Source organism: Globicephala melas, chromosome 7, assembly GCF_963455315.2.
Source record: "Globicephala melas chromosome 7, mGloMel1.2, whole genome shotgun sequence".
Lineage (NCBI taxonomy): Eukaryota > Metazoa > Chordata > Mammalia > Artiodactyla > Delphinidae > Globicephala > Globicephala melas.
In genome coordinates this window covers 66,532,513-66,551,756 of record NC_083320.1, presented here as the reverse complement: position 1 = coordinate 66,551,756, position 19,244 = coordinate 66,532,513, and the positions used below count along the sequence as shown (strand labels likewise).

Below are 19,244 nucleotides of genomic sequence, written 5' to 3'. Positions count from 1 at the left end.
TTTGCAAAGGACTGCTCACAGACATTGCTGTAGGTTTATGTATAGCATCAGTTGAGAGAGTTATTCACATTATGATCTATGTATGTATAATGTGACTTGGCTTTAAGAAACTATTCATTCTCCTTAATTATTGATTGAATCCTTAGGTGATATATATTTTTAAATGCTTTCTGTCTACTGGTGTACAATGTGTGTACATGTTCATAATGCACTTAAACAAGCCATGGTTATTATGCCTGGGAGGAAATTAATTATTTGTCAGTACCGATTGACTGGAAAACAGGAAATTAAAAACGACAAGCGTAAATCCTTGAATAGGGTTTTTGAGTGTGATAAATGTGCTCATAAATAAAATACACTTTTTAAGCACCAGCAACTCTGAATAAGCACAAAGTCACAGATTCCACATTACTAAATTATGGGTCTTAAGCTACAAATTAAGAGCTGTAGAAGCTAAAAGCATCTTAGGTTTAGGGAGTGGTGGGTGGTGAGAAGCAGGGAGGAAGAGAGTTGAGGGCCTCTGCAGCTCTGACTCTGGTACCTGCTGCATGCTTTACTTTCTTCCTCAGCCTGAGGAAAAACAGCTGAGTTACAGGCTGGTTTTGGAAGCCTGAGATTTTATGAGGGATGGCATCTTAGTCAGAGTCTCTAGAAGTAGAGCTGAGACAGAGATTCTTGGGCAAGAGATTTGAGGGAGTGCTCTTAGGAGAAGGGGAGTGAAAAGATAGGGCAGGGGAACAGCTCACCAGGACTCGATCTCGGGGGAGAGCAGCTGCAGCCCAAGCCCTGCAGTGGTGGCGCTCTGGAGCTCCAACGGCCCCGCACATTGGTCCCTCCCAGAGGCAAGGAGGACAGCTTTGGGGTTTCTGTTACTCAGTCTTCGGGGAAATGGTGGCTGGGGTTCATAACCTCACAGGAAGGTGATACTGTTAAGGCCCAGGTCGCCACTCTGGAGCAGGGGACAGCTGAGGTGTTTTGTATTACCTGGTAAAGGGCATCTAGGTGATCACACATAGCAGCCCCCTAGCAGCAACCACTGCAGTGGGTGTCTGTTTGTGATTGCTGCCTCTTTCGCAGTGATATTAAGGTAGAGGAAAGACCTTGTGTTTGCCTTGAGGTGAACTGGGGGGACGACAGGGCAGGCGTGAGAACAACAGGAAGAGAAGATGATTAGGAGTTGTAAAGCCTGCACTCAGACAGGGGAATGGGTGTGAATGAACATGTTACACGGAAAGCGGGAAGCAGAACAGAAGAAGCGATACAGAAGCACCTTATTGCTGCCCTTGCAGACAGTGGCAGGTAGGAGGCTGGGCAGGCGGGGTAAGGTGGGGAGGGAGTGGGGATCCCTGCTGGTTGAGCACCGGGGCTCTTGGTGCCACCTGCACAAACAGAGCTCAAAAAGGTTGTTCATCTGTGTGCACCTGCCCGAGGTTTTTGTGGGAAAGGAATCCCTGATGTCTGCATTTTCAGAGTACGGTCTTGGCCTTAATCAGTCTTTAAAGTGACTCCTCTATCTACCACGTTTGGCATAAAGTGAAAAGGCACATGAAAAGGATTTAGGCTTGGTAATATATAATGCTTTTCTAATCTGTTCAGAGGATTAGCAGGAAAGTAAATCTCCTCAGATACAAATGTTTAAATTCTTTAGGATTCTTTGATGCACTTTTTAATTAGGAAATTCAATTACAGGGCGTGTGTGTGTGTGTGTGTGTGTGTTTGTGTAAAACAGTCATTGCACAATTTAAATTGCAGGAATAATCAATTACATAGCATTTTACCTGTAACATATGAAACCCAGAATAAAAGCAATATTCCCAGAGGAAAGCCAGCTTGCTTCATTGAATAAGGCAATCCTGGAAAAAACATAAAATGTCCCACTCATCACATTAATAAAACATATGGAAACACGGAAGTTTTCCCCCAATTTCTGTATATAATAGGCTAAGTAAATTGACATATTTATATGACATAGTTTTAAACAGTGTATATGAATATTAAAATTAAATGTTAGCATATTAACGCCTATTTCAGAATAAAATGTTGTAAGTTAAGGGCATGTCAAGTGAGCAAGTTTATGAGGTAGAAAAATAAGAGTAAGAAAGCATCAAATGAAAAACAGATGACAGTTCACACAAATAATGTTCCCTTCAGGGTGAGGGGGACATATGACCTAGAATATGTGGAGAGTAATGACCCAGAGCTCTCCTTATGTGCTGGCCGGGAAAACAGAGATGATAACAAGAGTATAGAAGGGTTATGAGATTTGAGGAAAGACCAACCCTGGGGTCAAAATGGGCAACTCTGTAGGAAAAGGAGAGGAAAATGAGAAGGCAAAAGTATTTTTTATAAAGCTGAAAGGAGTATGTAATGTTATTTCTTATGAATCTTTTTTGGAAATGGGCAATTTTAGATTATGGACAATGAAACATTTAAAATAAAATGTACTTAAAATAATTCCACCCAGAATATTTATTCTCTGAAAACTTTCCCCTTTCAAAAATCTGCTGAGCCTAATTAAGAAGTACTTTTTAAGTTGACATGAATCAGCTTAAAGTGTTCATATCAGGAATTAACTCTGGAATTTGGCCTACACCTCTATGGTACATGGAGGCTGAATTTCAAAAAAGTCTTTACGCCTACTTGCTACTACTTTGCCTCAGTTTCCTACAGTTTATTTACCATTTGAAAAAAAAAATTGTCTGTATATGGAAAGTAAAATCAAGAAATACATCAACTTGTGAAAGTTAAGAAAAGTAACTCAATCCAGATGACTGAGACTAAAATGTCATAACTTTACAGGAAAAAGTAATATTCTCAATGAGTATTTGCAGGATTTTGTTTTGTCCTTGCTTTTTCTTACATTGGATGTTTCAAATAACAAAAGCGCTGAAAAAATAACTGCCTTTATTATTATAACGCAACGCACTTAATTTTTTCTGAACTTTTCCTTTGCTTCAAATTGGGAAAATATGAGAGGCTCATTTCTTTCAATTCTGATTATTTGGCTCCTTTGTTTTAAAAAATCATTTAAAAAACCATTTCTATTTATTGATTAAATTATATTTACAACTGATATATCATAATAAGTTTGTACTTTAAAATTTAATACTCTATAAATGGGTAAGGAAATATTACGTGGATTTGATTCTTCACGATTGTTATGTTTTCACATTAAACTTTTGTATCTCCAATATTTGCAAGTATCTGGAGGTTCTACACCTCTAGAAGGTTATGGAAAGGTGATTCAAGTAACGGTTGGCCACTCCAGGAACAGGGAAAAAAGTAAATTAGGTAACATTATCACTTGACGATGCAGCCTATGAAAAAAAAATTCAGCAATCTCCCATCTGCAGCTCCACCTTAATCTATCACACACGGAGGACGCTCTCAAATGTGGAAAGAGTGTGAATCACCACCCCATTTTTAGTATAAGAGAGACTGATGTGTGCACATTGTTACATTGGAAAAAAGGGAAGGCTTTTATGAAAAAACAATTACCAATTTTATCATTTAAGATTTTTTCCTTTAAAATTAACCTATGAATACTAGCAACATAATAAGTGTCTTAAATTTGGCCTTTTCACTGAAAATTAAAAAAAAAAAACTTACCTATTATACCAGATCCTATAATCGAGTTGACAACATTAAAAACAGCAGCAGACTGACGACAAGTTTTCCCTTTGTCCTTATGTTCAGAAACGAGGGTTTCTCTGTCATCTAGATGGCTCTATTTTAGTATATAAAAGTGCAATTAAAAAATATTTAACTAGCTCAAAAATTCAGAAAACTGTAAGACAAATATGCAATTTAGGAGACTAACATGATATTAGTAATAATAATAAGTAATGCCAATAACGATAAGAAAATGAGGATAATAATAGAGTAACAACAATATCTAGTAATTCAAACAGAGCTTGTGAACAAACTCCATCCTAAAATGTCCTGATTACAGCTGCACCAAGTTCGTGGACTACTGCATGAAATCCTAGTACTTTAGGACCTCTTAAGGAGCAAAGGATGTGATTTTTGTGAAATTAAAGGGGTTATATTGAAAAGTGCCCGCTATGAAAAAAAAAAGATCAAGGCAAAATTTCTTTTTTCTCCTGGAGAACCTTCTGTGGTGCTACATCAAGACGCTGGGTGAAGGTAGCTAAACGCTGTTGCAGGGTGAACGAACGATATGACCTGCCTTCAGAACCAGCCCCAGTCTCGTTACCTGTGGCGGGACGACGGGCCGCTGACCCTGGTAGCCCATGGCTGCACCCGGGTCCTCTGCAGGTGGAAGGTTCGCGGGCGCGGGTACTCGACTCGCCAGAACAGCCTCCTCCGCGACCTCCAAGCCCGGGGTCAGCGCGCGGCGGGAGAGTTGGGGGCGGGCTGCGCGGGCTGCGCGGGCTGCGCGGGCTGCGCGGGCTGCGCGGGCTGCGCGGGCTGCGCGGGCTGCGGCCGCAGCTCACTTGGACGCCGCGGCCGAGGCGATTTCCCTCGGAGGTTGCGAAATACGCCTTCCTCCTGAGGCGGAGACGCTACAGGGTGTTTCTGATTCGGGCAGACCTCTCTCCCAGCACCTCGCCTTTTTTTCCTTTTCCTTTTTTTTTTTTTTTAAACCTCCAGCTGCGGCCTCTCTCCCCTCGCCTCCCACCCAACCAACTGCTGCAAAGTACAATATGTTGCGTCCACGCTGACTTGCTCGGATTGTACAGAGTTAAACTGGCCTTATAGTCCATTCCCAAATTATCTGCTCCTTGGCTGGAGTCTGACGTCCAGGTAAGAACGCACTAGCACACCTGTTCCCAGGGAGCGTCTTTTCTATTGCTTCCTCCTGCTGCTCCCTACACCGATTTCCGTCAGAGCTGACAGATGAAAATGTGGAACTGTTAAAAAGCTTTTCTCGAGTTTTAGCAAATTTGATTACTGAGCATGCTTTGGTCAAGTGTTTCCGGGTGACTTTTCAGAAAAGGAGACTTGGAGAATGGAAAGAAAGATGGAGTCAGGTAACGAACCTTAAAAAGGTGGCGGGGGCTTCCCTGGTGGCGCAGTGGTTGAGAGTCCGCCTGCCGATGCAGGGGACACGGGTTCGTGACCCGGTCCGGGAGGATCCCACATGCCGCGGAGCGGCTGGGCCCGTGAGCCATGGCTGCTGGGCCTGCGCTTTCGGAGCCTGTGCTCCGCGGCGGGAGGGGCCACAACAGTGAGAGGCCCGCGTACCGCAAAAAAAAAAAAAAAAAAAAAAAATGGTGGCGGGACGGGGTGTCAGCGGATGGGGAAGGAAAGGCACTTAGAGTATCTGAGCTACAAAGAATCTGAAATGACCATCTGTTCACCCCTCTTACATTACAGGTGAGGAAGCAGGCCCAGAGAATATTCAATCACAAAGAGACAGAATACGTAGAGAACAATTTCAAGGATAGTTAGAGCGGTAATATAACGCAACATCTACTTCTCCAATAATTCAAGTGGTTCTTTTTTCATAAACATTTATTTAAAATTATGAAGCATTTAAAAAACATAGAAAAACCTAAAGAGAACTATAAACTTCATATACTCTCCACTATCAAAGAAACAAATACTAATATTTTGTCATATTTTCTTCAAATTGCGAAAATAAACATTTAATGTCACAACAGAAACCCCTTTACCCTTCCGAATTCCTTTCCCTACGTCGCTAGACTCATCCAATTCATGAAGTTTGTGTATATCTTTTGTATTCATGCTTTATATTTTAATTCATTCATTTGTAGCCATAAATGATATATAACAATGATTTGAGTATTTTCAAGATTTACAAAGATGGTCCCATACTGCACTATTTTCCTCCTAGCATTATTGTTTACCCAGTGTACTGTTTTCAAGATGTATTATATAGATTCATGCAGATACATAGTATATTCATTTTATCTGTGTCACTGTTCAGTTAGCCATCCTCCTACAGAAAGACATTAAGATTTTTTCTAATTTTGTACTCTTCTGGAGCATATTAAATGACAGTTTCTCTAGAAGTAGAATTATGAGGAAGTAGTTCATGCATATTTTCAACTTCACTAAATATTTCCAAACTGGTCTACAAATTGATAGCCCCAATTATTTTTCCACCAGCAGGGATGGAATTCCTGCTCTGCACTGTTAACATCAGGAGTTAGTTTCTTTTTAAGTTTTGACGTTGTGATGAGTTTTAAAATGGTATATAAATATTGTATAGATTTGTATTTTCTTAATCTATAGTGATGTTGAGGATCTTTTTATAATGTTTAATGAATATAATTAAATATTTTGGTTATCCTCTTTGTTAATTTCATTTTTTTTTTATCCTTTGCCCATTTGATTTGATTGTTAGTCTTTTTCTTATTGATCTGTAAGAGTTATTTATATATGTGGGGGGCCAACTGTATGTCAGTTACATATTTTGTACATATCTTCTTCCAGCTTCTTTCTTCTAAAATTGTGCTATTTTTTTCATGCAAAGTTTACAGTTTTGAAATATTTAAAATTAGTAATCTTAATCCTGATACAAGTACATTAAAAGAAAGAAAATCATAGCCCTTTCACTAAAAAATATAGATTCAAAATCCTGAATAAAATGTTAGTAGATTGAAGCTAACAGTGTATGAAAAAGCTAACAATATCATGACCAAGTTGAGTATACCCCAAGTATGAAAGGATGGGTTAACCCCCCAAAAACTATAATTTCCCACATTAACAGATTACAAGAGAAAACGATGTAATTGTTTTACTAGATATAGAATAAAGCATTTGATAATGTTGAATTCATGATTGGAGAAAACCTCTTTGTAAATTAGAAACAGAAGACAACTTCCTTAAACTGATAAACTATAGCAGATATCTTCATTAATGGGGAAATTTTGGAAGCATTTCCATTTAACTAAGAAATGAAACAAAAATGCACATGATAATGACCCTTATTTTACATGATGTTGGAGTCCGTAGCCTAAAGCAATAAGAAGAGGAAAAGAATTTATAGGTATGAGGATTGGAAACGTAGAAATAAAGCTGTCATTTTGGGATGATGAAATTGTTTAAAAAGAAAAATTCAACAGACTTTAAAGGAAAATATTAGAAGCAATAAGAGAATTTAGGGAGCTTAATAGATATAAGATTTGCCTGAAAATATATTAATTTTTACAGCAGCAACAAACAACTAGATATAATAATGAAAAAAGAAGCTAATTTATAATAGTGTCAAAGAATACCAAATACTTAGGAATAAATTCAACTAAAGACACGCAAACTCTTCAGAGAAAACTGTAACAATCAAAAGACATTAAATAAGGCTTGAATAAATGGAGAGAAATACCAAATTAATGGATAAGTAGACTAAATATTCCAAAGATATCAATTCTGTCCAAGTTGATTTATTGATTAAAAACTATTAGTTTCACCATATTGACCACAAACACCTATGGTGTAAATTTATAGAGCTTGTAAAAGTTTCCTTTTTTTAATCTACCAAAGAACTATATTTGATTTTTAAAAGTAGAAAGTAAAGTAAAACGGAGAATTTTTAATAAATTTTGTATTTCTACTTTCAGTGATAACTTTATAAATTTTTTCAATATATTAAATATTTGTCTGTGTATGTGACAGTGGTGACTTCCTTTTTGTGAATAGGGCTCTCTGGGTGGTTTAAAACATGTTTACAAATTCTTGATACTCCTCCCATCAAGAAGTGGAGTTTCATTTCCCTTCCCTGGGTGTGGGCTGGACTCAGTGACTTGTTTCTAATAAACTGCATATGATGGAAGTGACATGTGTCATCTCTGATACTAAGTCATAAAAGTCATTGTGGTTTCTGCTTTGTTCTCTTTCAGATCACTCCCTCCGGGAAAAGCCAGCTGCAATGTCATGAGGACATTCAAGGGTCTCATAGAAGAAACTGAACCCTCTGCCAATGCTATGTGAGTAAGTCATGTTGAAAAATGATCCCTTAGCCCCACTCAACCCTTCAGATGACTGCAGCCCCAGCCAACATCCCAGATGCAACCTGAGCCAGGGCCACTCAACCAACCTGCTTGCTCCTTCCTCATCCACAAAAATGTTTACTGTTGTTTTAGACCACCAGTTGGGGTCTATTTGTTGCATGATGATAGAAAACTAAGATAGGATTTCTATACTATTTTTTTTTTTGGTGGTTAGTTTTTATTAATTAATTTGCATTTTTGAATTTATTTTATTTTGAACAGTTTTAGGTTCATTGCAACACTGAGCAGAAGGTACAGAGATTTACCATATATGCTTTGTCTCCAAACATCCATAGCCTCCCCTATGAAGAACATTCCCCACCAGAGTTGTATATTTGTTACAACTGATGAACCTACATTGACATATCATCACCCACAGTTCGTAGTTTACATTAAAGTTTACTCTTGGTGTTGTACATTCTATGGGTTTGGACAAATGTATAATGATATGTATCCACCATTATAGTATCATACAGAATAGTTTCACTGCCTTAAAAATCCTCTGTGCTCAGCTGATTTATCCCTGTCCTCCCTCCCCTCAATCCCTGGCAACCACTAATATTTTTACTATCTCCAGAGTTTACCCTTTTCTAGAATGTCGTCTAGTTGGGATCATACAACATGTAGCCTTTTCAGATTGGCTTATTTCACTTAGTAATATGCATGTAAATTTCCTCCCTTTTTTTTTCATGGCTTGGTAACTCATTTCTTTTTTTTTAAAATAAATTTATTTATTTTATTTTATTTATTTTTGGCTGCATTGGGTCTTTTTTGCTGCACACGGGCTTTCTCTAGATGCAGCAAGCGGGGGCTGCTCTTTGTAGTGATGTGCAGGCTTCTCATTGCAGTGGCTTCTCTTGTTGCAAAGCACAGGCTCTAGGTTCCTGGGCTTCAGTAGTTGTGGCTCACGGGCTCTAGAGCACAGGCTCAGTAGTTGTGGTGCACAGGCTTAGTTGCTTCACGGTATGTGGGATCTTCCTGGACCAGGGCTTGAACCCGTGTCCACTGCATTGGCAGGTGGATTCTTAACCACTGGGCCACCAGGGAAGCCCCTCTCATTTCTTTTTAGCACTAAATAATGTTCCATTGTCTATGTACCACAGTTTATTTATCCGCTCACCCACTGAAGGACATCTTGGTTCCTTCCAAGTTTTGGCAATTTTGAATATTGATGCTAGAAACATCGGTGTGTGGGTTTTTGTGTAGACATAGGTTTTCATCTCCTTTGGGTAAATACCAAGGAGTACAGTTGCTGGATCCTATGGTAAGCTTATGTTTACCTTTGTAAGAAACCACCAAACTGTCTTTCAAAGTGGCTTTTATATTGAATGGTACAATGAATGAATGAGAGTTCCTGCCAGCATTTGGTGTTGTCAGTGTTCTACATTTTCACCATTCTAATAGTACACACATAAGCACATATGATTGAATACATCGTTGCTATTATTATTTTGAACAAACTGTTATCTGTTAGATCAATTAAGAATAAAAGAAAGGGACTTCCCTGGTGGTGCAGTGGTTAAGAATCCGCCTGCCAATGCAGGGGACATGGGTTCAATCCCTGGTCCAGGAAGATTCCACATGCTGCAGAGCGACTAAGCCCATGCACCACAACTACTGAAGCCTGCATGCTCTAGTGCCCGCGTGCTACAACTACTGAGCCCGCCTGCTGCAACTACTGAAGCCCACATGCCTAGAGCCTGTGCTCCACAACAAGAGAAGCCACTGCAATGAGAAGCCTGCACACTACAACAAAGAGTAGCCCCTGCTCACAGCAACTAGAGAAAGCCCGCGCACAGCAACGAAGACTCAGTGCAGCCAAAAATAAATAATAAAAAGAAAATTAAAATTAAAAAAGAAAAGAATAAAAGTTTTTATTTTACCTTCACTCACTCCTGCAATGCTCCTCTCTTGTTTATGTAGATCCAAGTTTCTGGCATATCATTTTCCTTCTCTCTAAATAGCTTATTTTAAAATTTTGCAATGCAGGTTTACTGGTAACAAATTCTGTCAGCTTTTGTTGTCTGAGAACGTCTTTATTTCTCCTTCACTTTTGAAGGATACTTTTGCAGGGTACAGAATTCTAGGTTGATAGGTTTTTTTCTCTCAGCACGTTAAAGATTTCACTTCACTTTCGTCTTGACTATGTTGTCTCTGAGGAGAAGTTGGATATAATTCTTACCTTTGTTCCTCTATAAGTCAGGTGGTTATTTTTTCCCCTGTTTTTTTTCAGAATTTTTTCTTTATCTTTGGTTTTCTGTAGTTTGAAAATGATATTTAAGTGTAGTATTTTTTTGTATTTATCCTCTTTGGTGTTTTCTGAACTTCCTGGATCTGTGGTTTGGTGTCTGATATTAATTTGGGAAATTTTCAGTCATTGTTTTCTCAAATATTTCTTCTGTTCCTCTCTCTTCTTCTTCTGGTATTTCTATTGTCCAACTGTTACACCTTTTTTTTTTTTTTTTTTTTTGCGGTACGCGGTCCTCTCACTGTTGTGGTCTCTCCCGTTGCGCAGCACAGGCTCTGGACGCGCAGGCTCAGCGGCCATGGCTCACGGGCCCAGCCGCTCCGTGGCATGTGGGATCTTCCCAGACCGGGACACGAACCCATGTCCCCTGCATTGGCAGGCGGACTCTCAACCACTGTGCCACCAGGGAAACCCTGTTACACCTTTTGTAGTTGTCCCACAGTTTTTGGATATTCTGTTCTGGGATGGTATTTTTTGTTTCAGTCTTTTTTTTTTTTCTTTTCATTTTTAGAGGTTTCTGTTTAGATATCCTCAAGCTCAGTGATTCTTTCTTCAGCCACATCTGGTCTACAAATAAGCCCATCAAGGCAGTCTTCATTTCTGTTACAGTGTTTTTTACTTGTATTATTTTATTTTGGTTCTTTCTTAAGATTTCCGTCTGTCTGCTTACACTGCCCATCTGTTCTTGCATGCTGTCTACTTTATCTATTAGAATAATTAGCATCTTAATCGTAGTTTAAAAATTCCTGGTCTGATAATTCCAGCATCCCTCCCAAATCAGAGTCTGGTTCTAATGCTTGCTCTGTCTCTTCAGACTGTTTTTTTAGCTTTTAGTATGTCATAATTTTTTTTTTGATAGCCGGACATGATGTACTGGGTAAAAGGAACTGCTGTAAATAGACCTTTAGTAACATGATGGTGAAGATGAGGGAGGGGAAGCATTCTATGGTCCTATGAGTAGGTCTCAGTCTTTTAGTAAGCCTGTACCTCTGGACTGTGAATTCCACCCGTGCTTCTCAATACTCTCCTCCCCTGTAGTTGGAACAGGATGATTATAGTAGGCTGGAGATGTGTATTTTCTTCCCCCAGGTCAGTTAAACTCTGATAAAACCCCAGCAGGTTAGGCTCTAGTTAAATAGTTTATCCTGAGGGCAGACTTTGTTAAGAAGTACAGAATGCTCTGGAGTGTTTAAAAATAGCTCCTTTCCCCTTCTCCTGCAGGAAGCAAGAGGAGATTTTTCTCCAGTATTTACTGTGAGAACTTGGTTGAGCTCCTGGAAGTAAAATTCACAAAAGTGTGGGGGCCCCTTATGACTAGGTACCCCTGGACTTTTTATCTCTCAGACTTGTAATGTTAAGCCTCCAGAAATTCATCAGTTACAGCTCAGGTTTCCCTGTCTGGTGCTGGTTCCCCTGGAGGTTTGTGATTCCTTGTATTTGTCTGTTGGTCTGTCTAATTTTGGGGGCAGTGGTTTGCCCTGTGGCCTTACTTCTCTGAAGGGTCTCAGAAGAGTTGTTGATTTTTCAGTTTGGTTAGATTTTTACTTGTTTTTTCAAGACAGAGTGACATATTCCAGCTTCTCATATGCTGGATCAGAAACCAAAATTTCTTTATACTTATTTTAATGATCTTTCTTAGAGATCTCTTTTTTCTAGCTTGAAAAGTATTATTTGTTTAATTTCAAAAGTACTCTATTCTCAATGAAAAAACATGAGGAAGAAAGAATAGAACACATAGTCACTGGAAATCCTTCCATGCAGAGGTAAACACAGTGAGCATTTAGAGCCTTGCATTTTACTCAGATTATACAGTGTTTGAAGTAGAGGATAAGTGAATGTTCACATGCAGGTAAACAGTTTTTGAGCCTGTCTTAGCCCCAGATAAAGGCCATGGAAGCCAGACTTTCAGGAATGTTAGAGAGCCTAAATTTGAGCTTTTTATCAGATTGTATAATTATGTAAGTAGTATACTATGCTTAGGTAGAATTATTACTTTTCTTCATTATTTGGTTACAGTCCAGACTAGGTGACCTCTAAGAGCACCTGGCTGTTTTAGAAATAATCAGGGAAGGCTGTATCTTGGCAGAAGTGTGAATTTACAAAGCTCTCCCTGATAGCTAACCTGACTTCTTTCTGACATTAAGGTTCAAGTTTGGATGAGACTAAAGACAACAATTTTCAACCCACATCCCCAGGGAAGTTACTTTTTCCTCAACTTTGGAAAGGAGTCTGGAAGAGGAGTAATTTTGTTTTTTGTAAAAATGAATGCTTGTTATGCTCCACAGTATTAGATTATTAATTCTACTAGCATTAGTAGAGCCTTAATGTGCAGAGTCTGAAACAAGATAAACCTTTCTTTTTTGCTTTTCTTAACTTTCCAAAGGTGGGGTCCTCAGTCTTTAGAGGTCTGGAAGGACTGCTCAGATACTTTTGGCTAAATAATCAAAGTATGTTCTTTTTAAAATGGATTTATCATCTTAAAAAATCATTCTTGTAACTATATTCTGTGATCTCTATATTACTCATTATCCAGGAATGTCTTATTCTTGTGGTACTATGTTATTATTATTGCATAGTTAAGGTATTTCGATGTTTTCTAACCTAATTATTAGAATTCTGTAAGCCACTATAATGATATTTTTGGTTAAGAGTCAGAGTGGACGACGCACTCAGGAATGAGTTAAAATTAGTGTAACTGTAAAACCTGGTTTGCCCAAGATAGTCCTGGTTTAGGCTTCTTGTTCCACTGTAATTATGAATCGCATAATCGCATTCTCCAAAGTGTCCCAGTTTTGAGGATCAGTTACAACATCATGCTACAGAGACACCTGGCGGATAATAATATCAAAATATTTGCATAGCGATTCATAGTTTTTCTTCCAGTGGTGTCCAAGCTGAGAAGGGATGGAAGATCTAAAAAACAAGGATTTTTGTTAATTCTTTAGTTAGTATAGCAGATTAGGAGTTGAGGGACTGGAATCAGAAAAACCTAGGGGTCATTCAAAGCTCAAGGGATCTTTGCTTGTTGCTTCACTTTTTGAGCCTTAATTTCCTTATTTGTAAAAGAGGAAAAATAACTACTTCTTTCATAGGAGTAGTTGTGGGATTAAATGAATTAACCTATTAGTGTTAGTTTCCTACAGCTGCTGTAACAAAGTACCATAAACTGGGTGACTTAAAATAACAGAAATTTATTTTCACAGTTCTGGAGGCTAGAAGTCCAAAATCAAGGTATCATCAGTGCCATGCTCCCTCTGAAACACGTAGGGGAATCCTTTCTTACCTCCTCCTAGCTTCTGGTGGTAGATGCGTCACTTCATTACTCCATCTTCACATGGTATTCTCTCTGTGACTCTTCACTTACTCTTCCCTCTGTGTAGGTCTGTGTCCAAGTTCACCTTTTTATAAGGACACTAACCATATTGGATTAGGGTCCGCCTTAATGACCTCATCTTAACTTGACTACACCTGGAAAGACCCAAATAAAGACCCAATAAGGGTCTTTATTTCCAAATAAGGTCACGTTCTAAGGTATTTGAGTTAGGATCCAACATATCTTAATTGGAGGACAGAATTCAGCCTATAACAGTATTTTTAAAGGTTTTAGTTAATTGCTTGGCACAGAATATGCTCTCAATAAATGTTTGCTGCTGCTATATCCAAACAGAAAAATAATTTGTTAGGCTAAAATTATATATGGTAGAGGGAATTTTGGCTACTGCAGCAGAAACCGTCTCTATTCTTCCACCATGACAGAGTCTTGATTTTTGTCTGGACCATGGCCACTTAGAAAGAGGAATAAAATTCACCTTTTCACTTGCAGCTGGTTGTGGCTAAGTTAGGATCAAGAATGTAGGCAGAATATAAGTTCTTAAAGAGAAGGGTAATACCTTTACCTCTCTTCTGCTCCTTCCTGCCAGCTGGAGTACAGAGACACAATGGATGAAACTGGAGCTTTATCCTGAGCCAGCCACCTGTTGGAAACAAGGCTGAGTAACAAGATAGAAAGGATCTGGGTCCCTGCTCGTTATGCCAGATCTGGATTGTTCAGGTGATGTGAGATGAAAATAAAACTTTGATCGTGTTTAAAGTACTTTTATTTGGGATTTGTCACTTATAGACAAATCTAATCCTCATTAATACACAACCTCTGGGTACCAAGACTATCATTCTGATAGTCAGATAAGATTCATTCAATCTGGATATTTCTCTGTTACAACACCTAATGTGGTCCTTTAACCAAATTCCTTGTGGAAGTGATAGGAGGATTTATTGTGCTTAATTAAACTCTGTATTAATATATATATATATACAGTTTACAATTACAAGCATATAAAATAAACTATAAATTGTTAGATTTTGATATTTTTAGTTTTGCCTTACTAATGAACTGGTAAGAAACCTTGGCTAATATGGCTGGGAATATGCTCTCTTCAATATGATGTGGGTCCTCTTCTGTGTGTCCTGTGTTGGTCCTCTCCTTAGATCCTTAGGGGCCTGGAAAGTACTGGTTGTCAATGTCTTGTTTCAGGGTCTGCTTCACTCATCACACAGATTCTTAGTCTTTAATCATTATCCCGAGAACTGACCCAGCAAAACAGCAGCTCTGACTTTGACTTGAGTGTATGCTCAGCTTATTCTGCTCTACTGCCTGTCCTCTCTGCATCTGTGGTAGAGAATGCAATTTTAGGTCTCTATGGAAACAAATATTCCTCTTTTTTTTAATTGATAAGTCTTTCTTGCATCTTTAAAAACATTTTATTGGAGTATAGTTGATTTACAATGTTGCATGGAAATAAATCTTTTTATTGGGAATTCAAACTCAAATTTGATCCTTCATGTTTGCAGCTCACAATATTTACTTTGTAAAATCAGAACCATTTCCCAAGCTCCAGAAGCTGGATGTGAATGGCTGTTACAGCTCAGTCCCTTCATGTCCACCGCAATGAGAATAACATAATTCATGACAAAGGTGGGCAAGCTGAGATTTATAATCAAAGAGTACCAGTTTTTATCACTTATTAATAAATATGCTCACAGTTTTGGATGAGGAAGCACACTCACATTGACAGGGTTGAAGAAATGAAATTGGGTGTGTGTGCCCTTTAGTGCTTTTCCAGTCAAGGTCATCTATGAAGGTTACACTAAAATAAGTAAGGGCTCATTCACCTATGGTGATATTTCTTCTCCTTTTGTTTTCATGAAGTTTCATTTGCAATATTTTAGCCCCATGTCAGTTGAATTAAACTGAGAGAAAGGATATTGTGTACCCCTCAAGTGGGTGGATAGGAAGATCAGAGACCCTGCAAGATAGTACTCTCAACTATATCAGCTCAAGAACTTGCAGTCCTGGAGCAAAGAGTAGGGTGGAATTTCGGCAGCAGAATTGTTAGCGACAACTGTGATTCTGTATCCTCTCCCAGCTGGGGCATTGCCTCCTCCTGCATGATGTGCTCCAGAAATATTCTTTCTCGCCAAGAATGGCAAGTGGGGTTAAAATCAGGAAGTGGGAGCAAAGGCACAAAAAAGAACTTTATGACTAGAGCCAGGATTGCCCATAGTGTAGAAATATGGAGCCGGCCAATTTTTCCCAAATCTCCTAATCTGATTTATGTCTCCTTCTCTCTGGTCTCAGGAAATTTTATTTATTCCTAAAATACAATACCCAGTCCTTTACTTTGTGCTGTTGGTAATTGGAACTTATCAGTGGGCATGATAAGCTCCTTGAGGGAAAGGAAAGGATCACATTTATTTTGATCTGTTGATGATGTTGTTGTTTTTTTCTTCACTGAACCTAGCACAGTGATTCATACAATTGCTGCTGCTCATTAAAAATGTACCAAATGGAAGAAACAATCTTGAGAGGAATCAGCTTGTAAAAAGCCTTGTTGTTAGGTGAGAATAAGTTTAATGTGGCCAGAAATAAGGACCATCAGGAGAATACTTCAGTAATGAGATTATGATGCTCATTTGCCTCAAGGGCCTCTGTGAAACTGAGAAAGTGCTGGCTCATCTCCATTTATTAGTGCAACCAGAATATTGGAAAAAATAAAGAAATTATGGAACAGGGTGATACAAAGTTGTGATGTAATCTTAAATATTTCCATTTAACAAACTAATGCTTTGTCTTTAACTGCAAAATACAGTGCATTGTCATTCTGTGATTCATACAATAATTATAGGATATATTAATATTTAATATATTTATTCCTAATGCATGAAAATGAAGTGGCGTTTTAATGGGACATGATTTTAAAATTTATTGTGAGTGACATAATTTAACCTCTATACTGTATCTCTGTAGCTGTATGTACAACTTCATTTAGAGTTAATGTCTAATTCTGAGAATTTTCAAACCTTGAAGACTCAAGCCAAATGACCCTTTCAACTACCTATGACAGGTGCTGTTTTACAAATGTTTGCTAGAAATATTTTAAATAGATGCAAAGGACATCCAAAATACTAACAGTTGAAGGCAAAAATCCATTCATGTTTCAAGAGGATTATCCACTCATCCTCCATAATGAGAAAGAATGTACAAGGCTCCATTGCATAAGGCCACTCCTGTCACATATCTGTAAGCTCACAGGCATTGACCAGAAAAACAGTGTAGGACCCACTGGATATGCTTACAATATTCATTTTTCTATCATTACTAGTTACAAATAAAGTTTTTGAGTATAGCACTCTCTAGGTTCCAAAAATAAGATACATCAGCTCTGCACTTTGAAGTCAACCTTCACTAAAGGATAAATAACTTGACTAAGTTGTATAAATGATGCACCAAATGAATGCAATAGATGCATTTGCTACAGCAATATAGAGGATCAAGTGATCATGAAAGGCTGGGGTGGATGGTCAGGGACGTTTGATGGAAGACTGGAAACTGATAAAATTTAGCCCAGCAAAGACAAAATTTAACTCATAAACTTAATATCCTGATCTTGGATCTAAAACCCAACTACATAGGTCCATGGCGGGGGGACATGTAGGTTATCTGAAACTCATTTCAAAATGAGCTGTTAGTGCTTTTGGTTAACAGTAAGTTTAAAATGTTTCAACAACGTCATTGAAAACAGTTTTAACCAACAGTACTTGAAACATACTACACAGAACAACAAAAGTGGTAGTCCAGGCCATCTGTGTTGGTCATACCACACATGGACAAATGTTTTCAGCTATGGAAGCCATGATTTGGGAAATTTACAAATATGCTGTGACATTTTCAGAAGAGAGTAATCAGAATGATGAATGGTCTCATGAAGCTTTAAATAGCTGGAGAATATAAGATTCAGGGAAGTAAAGATTTACTCAACATAGGAAATGGCTTTATAATCTAATTACCTAGAGATATACTCGGATAACTTGAGTGGTAAATTTCTGCTGCAGATGTTTAAACATGGGTATGACCATGGGCAGGGATGTTGCATGTTAGAGTGTGTGAGGAATGATGAAGGATAGGAAGGATGCTGGGTGTTCTTCTTTGCTTGCAAGTAACAGAAACGTACTTGAGCTTTCTTAGGAATGAGGAGAGGTGGTTATTAGAAGAATTTACATAGTGGATTTAGGACTAGAAACTTGGCAGTGTTCCAGATAGCCATGACTGTTTGCTTTCTGTGTTTATCATGGCCATAGTGATCTTTATTTCATGGAAATTTGGCTTCTTTCTGTGGATCTATCCATTCCTCTCTTGCAACTGACCAGCTAGTCACTCAATTTTCCTGGGCAAATTCTGGAGGAAGTGAATTTGACAGGTTCAGCTAAATACCTTCACCTCCATTGAGCACAGCCTTTTGAGCTGTACCTCCTCCTGGGAAGTTGCCAGCCTAGAGATGAGTTTTCTTTGGGTTAGGTTCCAATCTCTTATCCAGTCAGTGGCCAGACCATTGGACTAAGTACTATGGCTTCCCTGCCAAACACTGGGTAATATGGCTGAGGAAAACAGTTTGAGCTAAAGGTGGGCCTGGGCCATGGCCTGAACCATGGCCAGTATAAATGGAAACACTACATATTTTTCAGTTTCCTCTGGAACTTGTAATTTCCCAATTCTGTGATGCAGGGTAGGATTGGAGTTGGACCTTGATCATTAAAAGTAAGATAAGGGGAGGTTATGGCAATTCCTGATATGAAAAATAAGGTGGAAACATGTATTATTGGGGTAAATAATATAAAATTAAAAAGTGTGTTTGGAATGAGAGAAAAGCAGATTTTAGTTAGTTTTATTATTATTTCTCATTATTTTTCAGTTTGTAATATTGACCTTTACTATATACTTTCCTCCTGTTAACTGTGGAGGTACCATGTATATACTACTAAACAAAAAGTAGAGAAGGTACTCAATTTGTCGAGATGTAAAATATTTTTTAAAAATATGAAACACTATGAATATTTCATAAAGTTAAAATCATATGTTGTAGTAAGTGGCTTCATTCTTATTAGTGGCTGATTTCTCTACATTAAAAGTCATGTGGGAAAATGGAGTGAAAGCAAGAATGAAACAAAGCATTTTTTACTTGATCCTTTCTTTTTTTTAAAAAAGGCATTTGTTTTAAATTTTAGTTCATTTTGCTTTAATTTTCCCTTCCTCAGCTGTGTTTTTTTTCCCACAGCTATTACAACCTATCTCTTTCTCAATATGAGACTCTATGATGTTTTCTAGAAAAATGTCAGTGTAAACAAAGTGTCCTCTTACCACATAGCCAGTCAGGAACTCAGCCCAATTATAAAAAGAAGTTTTAAAATAGTACAGGCAAGAATGATAAGAATCCATGCATATTTGTTCTAAATACTACTACCTTCTTCAGCTTAATGTCCAAAAGGACCTGCATTTCCCTAAGGGCCAAAAAAGAGCAACGCAGAAGGCGGTCACATTCTCACGACCTTGCTTTGCAGGGACTTGACCCAGATGTGGTGGGAAACACAGGACAGCAAAGCCCTTACTGAGTCTCTGTATGCATAATGCTGTCCTGGCCTTAAGTGTCCCTACTACAAAGGCAGAAAAAATGGTAATTTAATAATGT

The 19,244-nt window shown here is 38.3% G+C and overlaps 1 protein-coding gene across 2 annotated transcripts in view; it reads right to left on the bottom strand.

The window, feature by feature from the left end:
- SLC38A11 (solute carrier family 38 member 11) overlaps positions 1-4,413 on the bottom strand; it is a 52,901-nt gene extending 48,488 nt beyond the window's left edge. Inside the window, exons 1-3 of one of the 2 annotated variants that reach the window (XM_060302345.2) lie at positions 4,217-4,413; positions 3,610-3,727; positions 1,779-1,853 (exon numbers count right to left, since the gene is read on the bottom strand). In XM_060302345.2, the coding sequence (XP_060158328.1) occupies positions 1,779-1,853; positions 3,610-3,727; positions 4,217-4,255 (232 nt within the window). In that variant the 5' untranslated portion in view covers positions 4,256-4,413. The remainder of the gene's footprint in view (positions 1-1,778; positions 1,854-3,609; positions 3,728-4,216) is intronic. The other variant, XM_030852566.3, reaches the window with a different exon arrangement.
- Between the last annotated feature and the right edge of the window lie 14,831 nt (positions 4,414-19,244).